This window comes from Somniosus microcephalus, chromosome 13, assembly GCF_052327205.1.
Source record: "Somniosus microcephalus isolate GS21.2 chromosome 13, FLI_Smic_1.0, whole genome shotgun sequence".
Lineage (NCBI taxonomy): Eukaryota > Metazoa > Chordata > Chondrichthyes > Squaliformes > Somniosidae > Somniosus > Somniosus microcephalus.
In genome coordinates, this window is record NC_140999.1 from 194,504,440 (window position 1) to 194,516,442 (window position 12,003).

The 12,003-nt window shown below is 49.4% G+C and overlaps 1 protein-coding gene across 1 annotated transcript; it reads right to left on the bottom strand.

Moving 5' to 3' along the window:
- Positions 1-6,140: 6,140 nt before the first annotated feature.
- Positions 6,141-7,217, bottom strand: LOC147108940 (uncharacterized). The gene is made up of 2 exons (XM_086006063.1): positions 6,909-7,217; positions 6,141-6,749 (listed from the first exon to the last, which is right to left on the bottom strand). Exons 1-2 carry the CDS (start codon positions 6,970-6,972, stop codon positions 6,247-6,249), a joined length of 567 nt encoding a protein of 188 aa, XP_085862189.1. The 5' UTR covers positions 6,973-7,217; the 3' UTR covers positions 6,141-6,246.
- Positions 7,218-12,003: the final 4,786 nt, after the last annotated feature.

Consider the following 12,003-nt stretch of genomic DNA (forward strand, 5'->3'; position numbering starts at 1 on the left):
AGAATAGCAGCCCCTGTGTATATTATAGAGAATAGCAGCCCCTGTGTATATTATAGAGAATAGCAGCCCCTGTGTATATTATAAGAGAATAGCAGCCCCTATGTATATTACAGAGAATAGCAGCCCCTGTGTATATTATAGAGAATAGCAGCCCCTGTGTATATTATAGGGAATAGCAGCCCCTGTGTATATTATAGAGAATAGCAGCCCCTGTGTATATTATAGGGAATAGCAGCCCCTGTGCATATTATAGAGAATAGCAGCCACTGTGTATATTATAGAGAATAGCAGCCCCTGTGTATATTATAGAGAATAGCAGCCCCTGTGTATATTATAGAGAATAGCAGCCCCTCTGTATATTATAGAGAATAGCAGCCCTGTGTATATTACAGAGAATAGCAGCCCCTGTGTATATTATAGAGAATAGCAGCCCCTGTGTATATTATAGAGAATAGCAGCCCCTGTGTATATTATAGAGAATAGCAGCCCCTGTGTATATTATAGAGAATAGCAGCCCCTGTGTATATTATAGAGAATAGCAGCCCCTGTGTATATTATAGAGAATAGCAGCCCCTGTGTATATAGAAACATAGACGATAGGAGCAGGAGTAGGCCATTCGGCCCCTTGAGCCTGCTCCGCCATTCAATGAGATCATGGCTGATCATCCAAACTCAGTACCCTGTCCCTGCTTTCTCCCCATATCCCTTGATCCCTTTAGCCTTAAGAAATATATTTAACTCCTTCTTGAATATATTTAATGATTTGGCCTTAACTGCCTTCTGTGGTAGCGAATTCCACAGGTTCACCACTCTCTGGGTGAAGAAATTCCCCCTCATCTCTGTCCTAAATGGCTTACCCCTTATCTTTAGACTGTGACCCCTGGTTCTGGACTCCCCGACCATCGGGAACATTCTTCCTGCATCTAGTCTGTCTAGTCCTGTTAGAATTTTATAAGTTTCAATGAGATCCCCTCTCATTCTTCTGACCTCCAGTGAGTATAAGCCCAATCGACCCAATCTCTCCTCATGCGTCATTCCTGCCATCCCAGGTATCAGTCTGGTGAATCTTCGCTGCACTCCCTCCATGGCAAGAGTATCCTTCCTCAGATAAGGCGACCAAAACTGCACACAGTACTCAAGGTGTGGTCTCACCAAGGCTCTGTACAACTGCAGCAAGACATCCTTGTTCCTGTACTCGAATCCTCTCGCTACGAAGGCCAACATACCATTTGCCTTCTTGACAGCCTGCTGCACCTGCATGCTTACCTTCAGCGACTGGTGCACAAGGACACCCAGGTCTCGTTGCACTTCCCCTTCTCCCAATCTATTGCCATTCAGATAATAATCTGCCTTCCTGTTTTTGCCACCAAAGTGGATAACCTCGCATTTATCCACATTATAGTGCATCTGCCATGTTTCTGCCCAATCACCCAGGGAACAGCAGCCCTGTGTATATTATAGAGAATAGCAGCCTCTGTGTATATTATAGGGAATAGCAGCCCCAGTGTATATTATAGAGAATAGCAGGCCCTGTATATATTATAGAGAATAGCAGCCCGTGTGTATATTAAATAGAATAGCAGCCCCTGTGTATATTATAGTGAATAACTGTCCTTGTGTATATTATAGAGAATAGCAGCCCCTGTGTCGAAACATAGAACATAGAAAAATAGGAGCAGGAGTAGACCATTCGGCCCTTCGAGCCTGCTCCGCCATTCAATATGATCATGGCTGATTCTCTATCTCAATACCATATTCCCGCTCTCTCCCCATAACCCTTGATGCGTTTTGTGTATAGAAATCTACCTATCTCCTTCTTAACTATATTCAGTGACTTGACCTCCACAGCCTTCTGTGGTAGAGAATTCCTCAGGTTCACCACCCTCTGAGTGAAGAAATTTCTCCTCATCTCAGTCCTAAATGTCCTACCCCGTATCCTGAGACTGTGACCCCAGCCAGGGGAAACATCCTCCCTGCATCCAGTCTGTCTAGCCCTGTCAGAATTTTATACGTTTCAATGAGATCCCCTCTCATTCTTCTAAACTCTAGTGAATACAGGCCTAGTCGACCCAATCTCTCCTCATACGACAGTCTTGCCATTCCAGGAATCAGTCTGGTGAACCTTCGCTGCACTCCCTCTATGGCAAGTATATCCTTTCTTAGGTAAGGAGATCAAAACTCCTCACAGTACTCCATGTTTGGTCTCACCAAGGCCCTGTACAACTGTAGTAAGACATCCTTGCTCCTGTACTCAAATCCTCTTGCAATGAAGGCCAACATACCATTTGCCTTCCTAATAGCTTGCTGCACCTGCACATTCACTTTCAGTGACACATGTACAAGGACACCCAGGTCCCTTTGAGCATCTACATTTGGTTCCCTCATCCAAATCATTGATATATATTGTTAATAATAGCTGGGGCCCAAGCACTGATCCCTGCGGTACCCCACTAGTCACCGCCTGCCACCCCGAAAAAGACCCATTTATTTCTACTCTCTGTTTCCTGTCTGTTAACCAATTTTCAATCCAGGCCAGTATATTACCCCCAATCCCATGTGCTTTAATTTTGCACACTAACCTCTTATGTGAGACTTTATCAATGGCCTTCTGAAAATCCAAATACACCACATCCACTGGTTCTCCCTTATCTATTCTACCAGTTACATCCTCAGAAAACTCCAGTAGGTTTGTCAAACACAATTTCCCTTTCATAAATCCATGTTGACTTTGTCTAATCCCGTTGATATTTTCTAAGTGTCCTGTTATCACATCCTTTATAATTAACTCTAGCATTTTCCCTACTACTGATGTTAGGCTAACCGGTCTGTAGTTCCCTGTTTTCTCTCTCCCTCCTTTTTTAAATAGTGGGGTTACATTTGCCACCCTCCAATCTGCAGGAACTGTTCCATAATCTATAAAATTTTGGAAGATGACAATCAATGCATCCACTATTTCCATGGCTACCTCTTTTAGTACTCTGGGATGCAGATTATCAGGCCCTGGGGATTTATCAGCTTTCAGTCCCATTAATTTCTCCAGCACTATTTTTTTACTAATACTAATTTCCTTTAATTCCTCCTTCTCTCTAAACCCTTGGTTCCCTAGCATTTCTGGGAAGTTATTTGTTTCCTCTTCCGTGAAGACAGAACCAAAGTATTTGTTTAATTGCTCTGCCATTTCCTTGTTCCCCATTATAAATTCTCCCTTTTTTGACTGTAAGGAACCTACATTTGTCTTCACTAATCTTTTTTCTTTTTACATACTCGTAGAAGCTTTTACAATCCGCTTTTATGTTCATTGCAAGTTTACTCTCATACTCTATTTTTCCCCTTAATCAATCTCTTGGTCCTTTTTTGCTGAACTCTAAACTGCTCCCAATCCTTAGGCTTGCTACTTTTTCTGGCAACTTTATATGACTCCTCTTTGGATCTAATACTATCCTTAATTTCTTTTGTTAGCCATGGTTGGGCCGCTTCTCCTTTTGTGTTTTTGCGCCAGAAAGGAATGTATAACTGTTGCAATTCATGCATCTGTTCCTTAAATGTTAGCCATTGCCTATCCACCGTCATGCCTTTTAATGAAGCTCCCCAATCTATCATAGCCAACTCACTCCTCATACCTTCATAGTTTCCTTTGTTTAGATTTAGGACCCTAGTTTCGGATTGGACTTCTTGGCCTAGAAATTCAGTTGGTTGCGCCAGCCGGTAACGCCATAAGAGGGGTATATTTCCAGCGCTAGGCACTTAGCGCCCGGGCGCAGACCGATCTGCGCCAATGCCCAAATTCAGTTGACATTTAGCGCCGGCGCAAAGTGTTTGCGCCCGCTCAGCTGCGCGCGCAGCTTATGACGTCATCTCGTCGTGCAACGCTGTTTGTGCGCCCCAAACCGGAAATTCAGTGGCGCCCGCCCAATGTGGGCGTGGCGCTGCTAAGAACTGTGAAGTGGAACGCAACAGAGGCCCTGTGGGCCTCGGGGAGCGCTAATTAAAGGGCACTTACACTGACCTATAAAGCCCAGCCATTTTGCTGCAATGACTTTACTGCTTTGGATTTCTGGACAGAGACCAAGGGACAGAGCTTACTGATTTGGGACAACATAGGAGAGGTATTTTTGGCTTCTGGCCAGTGCTTTGACATTTGATTCATTTGATTTCACTGTTTTCAACTTTATTATGGGGGCTGTATGGGGGTCCAACCCTCAGTTGCAGCATTATGTGCGAAGGGCTCGCAGACGCTGTGAGAGAGGGCCAGCCATGCCTAGACGCAGAGGGGCCATCAGGCGTCGGCAACGTAGGCCTTACCCACTCAGGCAATACCGGCAGCAGGTGTCCTATCTCACCATGACTGCGGCGCATTGTGTTAAGAGGCTGCGCTTCAGAAGGGAGGTGGTTGCAGAGATCTGCCAGCTGCTTCACAGAGATCTGTGTCCACAGCTGATGTGCAGGACGTCTCTGTCGGTGGAAGTAAAGGTCACGGTGGCTCTGAACTTTTATGCAAGCGGCTCCTTCCAAGCCGCTGCTGGGGACATAGCGAACATCTCCCAGTTCGCCGCGCATCGCTGCATCCGGCAGGTCACCGATGCACTTTTCGCGAGGAGACACCAATTCATCTCCTTCCCCATGACCCGACAGAGGCAGGAGCAGTGTGCAGTCGGATTTGCCAGGATCGCGCGCTTCCCCATGTTGCAGGGCGCCATTGACTGCACGCATGTGGCTATGCGGGCACCTATCCACAATGCCGAGGATTACCGCAACCGGAAGGGCTACCATTCCCTAAATGTACAGCTGGTGTGTGACCACAGGCAGCGCATCCTAGCTGTCAATGCCCGCTTCCCAGGAAGCAGCCACGATGCATTTATCCTGCGCCAGAATACTGTGGCTGACATGTTCGAGGCACAGCCTCCACCAAGGGGATGGCTTATCAGGGACAAGGGCTACCCTTTGTGTACATGGCTCATGACCCCGCTCCGCGCGCCCAGGACCCCAGCGGAGGAGGCATACAACGAAAGCCATCAAGCCACAAGGAACATCATAGAGCAAACGATAGGCGTCCTCAAGCAACGGTTCCGCTGCCTGGATCGTTCCGGCGGATCTCTACAGTATTCGCCGGATAGAGTCTCCCAGTTTGTCGTCGTGTGCTGCATGCTGCACAACCTGGCTATCCGCAGGACTCAGGCACTGCCACCTGACATTGCACCACCACCTCAGGAGGACGAGCAGGAGGACCATGAGGAGGAGGAGGAGGAGGAGGAGTACCAGCCCAGGAGGGAGCCACAAGGTCCAAGGGCCGTCCGCCGGGGGCTTATTGATCGACACTTCTAGGCCCCCTGTCAGGGAATGGGCTGTGGCAATGAACGCACCTGAAGGCAGCCGCACCGCAAGCCCTCAGCCGGTTAACGCAACAACCACTTGAAACCTGAGACGTGGGCATGCTGAATAAATAAAAAGCTTTATTTCACAAACTCAGGGTCCTTCCCACATGAAACAGAAAAACAGACAAGACCCCCAAAAAACAGTCAAAAACATCTGTCACTCCCAAAACCTGGGGAGGACTAACAAAACTTGCCCATCCAAATGGCCTTCATCATCGGCCTTACAAAAATAAGCCCCCCCCTCCACAACACAAACACCCACATAAAAACAAAAAATGCCTTGATCCTCGGACTTACCAAAATAATGCCCCCCCAGAACACAAGCCCCCCAATATAAAAAAAAACGCTATCACCACACTCTAATGGGTGTGCCGAGAGGGCGAGTCCTTAGACAGGCTTCCCTGGCCCCTGCCCGACCTGCTGCTCCGCCTCAACCTGGGCCCTGCAGGTGTGGCAAGGCTGGGGGAAGGCTCATGAGGGCCACAATGCGTGTCGGCAGATGCCCTTGGGGGTCGGCCTAGACGAGGCCCGGCCCGGGAGGGGCCGGCTGCTGACTGCTGCAGCTGTGGCTGGCCAGCATCAGTCTCAGCAGCAGCTCGTCGCACCTTGGCTGGGGGAGTGGCAGTGTCGGCTGCACCAATGGGGGCAAGCTGGCTGATGGCAGGCGCGCGCTGCTCGCCAGAGACACTGGCACTCGGCCGGGCTGGCAGTGCAGCAAGCGCAGCAATCTGGTGGAGGCCAGACCGCTGTGCTGCAGCAGGGCGGCGGGTGCCCTGGCGATGCTTCCGCGCCACAGCGAGTGTGGCAGAAGTGAGTGCCCGAACTGCCCTGGTATGTGCCCGCATCAGCTCTGCCAGTGTCTGGACGGCACCACTCATCTCGCGAGTCGCGTCCTGGGCTGCCGCGAGTTGCTGGATACCCCTGTCGTGCGCTGCCGCGAGTTGTTCGACCCCCCGGCCTGTGATTCCCCGAAAGCGACCACACTATGAGCCAGGGACTCAATGGCCTGAGGCATCTGTTGCACAACCCCCATGAACTCCTGGTGGCGCCGCTCAGACGCCGCCGACATCTCATCGAGGAGGCGCACCTCCTGGGCGAGGACCGTCTCCGGACTGGAGGGCGGACTCTCCCTCTGGGGAGAAGGCCGCCGAGCTGGCCGACCCTTCCCGCGTGCCTCGAGCCCACTGGGCCCAGGATCTGCCCTCCCCTGCAACACTTCCCCCTGACTCTCCTGCAGGCCAGACGTCTCCCCTCCATTGCCATCCCCTGGCGCGGATGAGGGTTCCCCCGATGTGCCGCCTTCCTCCTGGTCCTCGTCGTCCTCCTCCTCCAAGGGCCTGGCACTCTGAGCTTCAGGGACCACCTCCTCCTCACCAGCTGAAAGCAGGAAGGCACAAGAGTAGCTTTAGAGTGAGGACAGGGCGTCAGCGAGGGAGGCCTGAGTGGTGGCATTATGCGCATTTGTCGGTCAGTGCGAAAGGATGTAGATCTGAAGCGCAAGGGCAACGACAGAGGTCCAACCAGTCATGTCCTTACCAGTGGGTCCCAGTACAGAGTCCGCATCTCCGATCGCAACAGGGCCAGTCACCCGGGCACGCATGAGTCGAGCCACGTTCTCCTCCAGCTCACTGAGCGCCTGGTACTCGGGACGGCCTCCACCGGTGACAGACTGGCTCCTCAAATTCCGCGCCAGCTTGGCCTGCAAGAGAAAGGACGGCCTCTAAGTACAGTGTGGTGCCCTGTTGCTGTGTGCACTGCCTCCCATGGTCGAATAGCTTGGCCAGTGTGGTGCCCTGTTGCTGTGTGCACTGCCTCCCATGGTCGAATAGCTTGGCCAGTGTGTTAAGTGCAGAAAGTGCTATTGATGATCATGCCAGTGCCATTGCTGCGGGAGGAGGGCTGCCCATTAGTCCTTTGAGGTCCCTTTGCCCATAATGTGAGGTGCACATGCAAGGATGAGGAGGACACTGGAAAGGGTACTCACCTTCACCATCCGAGTGAGGTCGTTGTACTTCTTGCGGCATTGGTCCGCACTCCTGGGGACATCGCAGGTGGATGACACCCTGCGGGCGATATTCCTCCAGGCTTTCCTGTACTGGCTCCTGGGAGCCTTCTTGCCACTGTCCGGGCACAAGATCTCTCTTTTGTTTTCGACACCATTAATCAGCACCCTCAGAGCATGCTCTGAGAAGCGCTGCGCTCGTTCACGGGCCCTCTCCATGGCTCCAGGCGCTATTTTGGCCCACCAGCAGTGTTGAGGCCTAGCTGCAGGGCTCCAGTATGCAGGGCGTGGCAGCAGTCAAAGTCGACCCTTCCCCCTTTAAGAGCTGGCCGGCGTCAGGGTGTCTGTTGTCAATCAAAACATGACCGCACCTGCGCTGCGCCCGGCCTCGGTGTTATCAGTCCGCATCGCCGGCTTAGCGCCTGAAGAGAGCATTGCAACGCCAGTTTCAGCGCTCGGCCAAACTCTTGGCCAACTCTACTGAATTTCGGCGATGTGGCCTACACTTTCCGGCGGGCGCTAACTTTAGCGAACGCCCGACTTTAGCGCCCCAAAAGTGTCCAGACTGAATTTCTAGGCCCTTCACTTTCTATCTTAATGAAGAATTCTATCATGTTATGGTCACTCTTCCCTAAAGGACCCCGCACAACAAGATTATTAATTAACCCCTTCTCATTGCACAATACCCAATCTAGGATAGCCTGTTCCCTAGTTGGCTCCTCAACGTACTGGTCTAAAAAAACCATCTCGTACACACTCCAGGAATTCATCCTCCACAGTATTATTGCTAATTTGGTTTGGCCAGTCGATATGTAGATTAAAGTTACCCATGATTACTGTAGTACCCTTCTTACATGCATCTCTAATTTCCTATTTGATGCCATCCCTGACATTACCACTACTGTTTGGAGGCCTATAGACAACTCCCACCAATGTTTTCTGCCCCTTGGTGCTTCTTGGCTCCACCCAGACTGATTCTACATCTTGATTTTCTGAGCCAATATCCTTTCTCACTATTGCTCTGATTTCATCCTTTACTAACAACGCCACCCCACCTCCTTTTCCTTTTTGCCTGCCCTTCCTTAATACCGGATATTTTTGGATATTCAGCTCCCAGTCTTGGTCACCCTGCAGCCATGTCTCCGTAATCGCAATTATATCGTATCAGTTTACATCTATTTGCGCTGTTAATTCGTCTACCTTATTACGAATGCTTCGTGCATTCAGATACAGTGCCTTCAGATTTGTCTTTTTAACATTTTTAGACATCTTAAAATGTTTTTGTACTATGGCCCTATTTGTCTTATTACCATCTACCAGAAACGCTGTTTACGGAGGTCACTGACCATCATCAAAGACCCTACCCACCCCAGCCACAGTCTGTTCGCCCCCCTGCCATCTGGGAGACGCTACAGATGCATTCGCACCCGAACGACCAGATTTAGGAACAGCTTCTTTCCCAGGGCTGTCATCCTACTGAACTCCACAAATAAACTCTAAAGCCTGCACATCTGCCAATGCACTTTATTATGTTTATGTTAATGTATTACAAGCCAAATGAATGTTGAATGTTTAAATGTCTTAATCTAAATGTACACTCTCGGGAGCCACAAGCCTACATTTCGTTGTACTGCACTTGTGCACTAACAATGACAATAAAGTTGATTATTATTATTATTATTATTATGTGTTCTTACCCGGACCCTATTTGTTGGTGCCCTCCTTTGTTTGTACGCTCTGCCCCTTCCTGACACAATCTGGTCATCCTTACCCCAATCACTTTCCTGCACTGCTTCCTTGTCTTTTCTCTTTAGCATTCTAGATTTCCCTCCACTGGGACCCTCCACCCCCCCCCCCCAGCTTATTTAGTTTAAAGCCCTATCTACCTCCCTAGTTATTCGATTCACTAGAACTCTGGTCCCAGCATGGTTCAGGTGTAGTTCGTCCCAACGGAACAGCTCTCTCTCTCTTTCCCCAGTACTGGTGCCAGTGCCCCACGCATCGAAACCCACTTCTCCCACACCAATCTTTGAGCCACGCCTTCATCTCCATGATCCTATTGACCCTATGCCAATTTGCTCGTGGCTCCGGTAATAATCCAAAGACTATGACCTTTGTGGTTCTGCTTTTTAATTTAGTCCCTAGCTGCTCAAACTCGCTCAGCAGAACCTCTTTCTTTGTCCTACCTATGCCGTTGGTACCCACGTGGACCACGACAACTGGATCCTCCCCTTCCGACTCCAAATTCTTCTCCAGCCCGGAGGAGATGCCCTTTACCCTGGCACCGGTAGACAACATATCCTTTGGGACTCACGCTCCTGGCTGCAGAGAACAGTGTCTATCCCACTAACTATACTGTCGCCTACTACAACCACCATCCTTTTTACTCCACCCACTTGAACGGCTTCCTGTACCATAGTGCCGTGGTCAGTTTACTCATCCTCCCCGCAGTCCCTGCACTTGTCCACAAGGGTTGCAAGAACCTCGAATCTATTGGACAAGTGCAGGGACTGAGGCTCCTGCAATACTACCTCCTGGATCCCCGTAACTACCTCACTCGCAGTCACACCCTCCTGTCCCTGACCACGTGTCAATTCTAAAGTATTTAATCTAAGGGGTGTGGCTGCCTCCAGGTAAGGACGGCAGATTTCCTTCCCTAAAGGACATTAGTGAACCAGACGGGTTTTTACGACAATCCGATAGTTTCATGGTCACCATTGCTGATACTAGCTTTTTATTCCAGATTTATTTAATTAACTGAATTTAAATTCCCCAGCTGCCGTGGTGGGATTTGAACTCACGTCACTGGATTATTATTGGACAGGTTGGGTGATTGGGCAGAAGCATGGCAGATGCAGTATAATGTGGATAAATGCGAGGTTATCCACTTTGGTGGCAAAAACAGGAAGGCAGATTATTATCTGAACGGCAATAGATTGGGAGAAGGGGAAGTACAACGAGACCTGGGTGTCCTTGTGCACCAGTCGCTGATGGTAAGCATGCAGGTGCAGCAGGCGGTTAAGAAGGCAAATGGTATGTTGGCCTTCATAGCGAAAGGGTTTGAGTACAGGAGCAAGGATGTCTTGCTGCAGTTGTACAGGGCCTTGGTGAGACCACACCTTGAGTATTGTGTGCAGTTTTGGTCACCTTATCTGAGGAAGGATGTTCTTGCCATGGAGGGAGTGCAGCGAAGATTCACCAGACTGATGCCTGGGATGGCAGGAATGACGTATGAGGAGAGATTGGGTCGATTGGGCTTATGCTCGCTGGAGTTTAGAAGAATGAGAGGGGATCTCATTGAAACTTATAAAATTCTAACAGGACTAGACAGACTAGATGCAGGAAGGATGTTCCAAATGGCTGGGGAGTCCAGAACCAGGGGTCACAGTCTAAGGATAAGGGGTAAGCCATTTGTGACAGAGATGAGGAGGAATTTCTTCACCCAGAGAGTGGTGAACCTGTGGAATTCTCTACCACAGAAGGCAGTTGAGGCCAATTCATTAAATATATTCAAGAAGGAGTTGGATATATTTCTTAAGGCTAAAGGGATCAAGGGATATGGGGAGAAGGCAGGGACCAGGTACTGAATTTGGATGATCAGCCATGATCTCATTGAATGGCGGAGCAGGCTCGAGGGGCCGAATGGCCTCCTCCTGCTCCTATCTTCTATGTTTCTATGTTTCTGTTAATCAAGGTCTCTGGTTTACTGGTCCAGTAACATTACCACTACGCTACCTTACAGGGAACAGCAGCACCTGTGTATTATAAAGAATAGCAGCCCCTGTGAATATTATAGGGAATAGCAGCCCTTGTGTATATTATAGAGAATAGCAGCCCCTGTGTATATTATAGGGAACAGCAGCACCTGTGTATTATAAAGAATAGCAGCCCCTGTGAATATTATAGGGAATAGCAGCCCTTGTGTATATTATAGAGTCATAGAGTTATACAGCACAGAAAGAGGCCCTTTGGCCCATCATGTCCACGCCAGCCATCAAGCCCTGTCTATTCTAATCCCATTTTCCAGCACTTGGTCCATAGCCTTGTATGCTATGGCATTTCAAGTGCTCATCTAAATGCTTCTTGAATGTTGTGAGGGTTCCTGCCTCTACCATCCTTTCAGGCAGTGAGTTCCAGATTCCAACCACCCTCTGGGTGAAAAAGTTTTTCCTCAAATCTCCTCTAAACCTCCTGCCCCTTACCTTGAAACTATGCCCCCTGGTTATTGACCCCTCTACTAAGGGGAAAAGTTCCTTTCTATCTACCCTATCTATGCCCCTCATAATTTTGTACACCTCAATCAGGTCCCCCCTCAGCCTTCTCTGCTCTAAGGAAAACAACCCCAGCCTGTCCAGTCTCTCTTCATAGCTGAAGCGCTCCAGCCCAGGTAACATCCTGGTGAATCTCCTCTGCACCTTCTCCAATGCAATTACATCCTTCCTATAGTGTGGTGACCAGAACTGCACACAGTATTCCAGCTGTGGCCTCACCAGCATTTTGTACAGCTCCATCATAAACTCCCTGCTCTTATATTCTATGCCTCGGCTAATGAAGGCAAGTATCCCATATGCCTTTTTAACCACCTTGTCTACCTGTCCTGCTGCCTTCAGGGATCTATGTACATGCACA

Coding starts and splice junctions, on each gene's coding strand:
- LOC147108940 (XM_086006063.1), bottom strand. CDS start 6,972: ATGCGTGCCCGGGTGACTGGCCCTGTTGCGATCGGAGATGCGGACTCT. Junction 6,750..6,908: donor CTCTGTACTGGGACCCACTG/GTAAGGACATGA, acceptor TCCTGCTTTCAG/CTGGTGAGGAGGAGGTGGTC.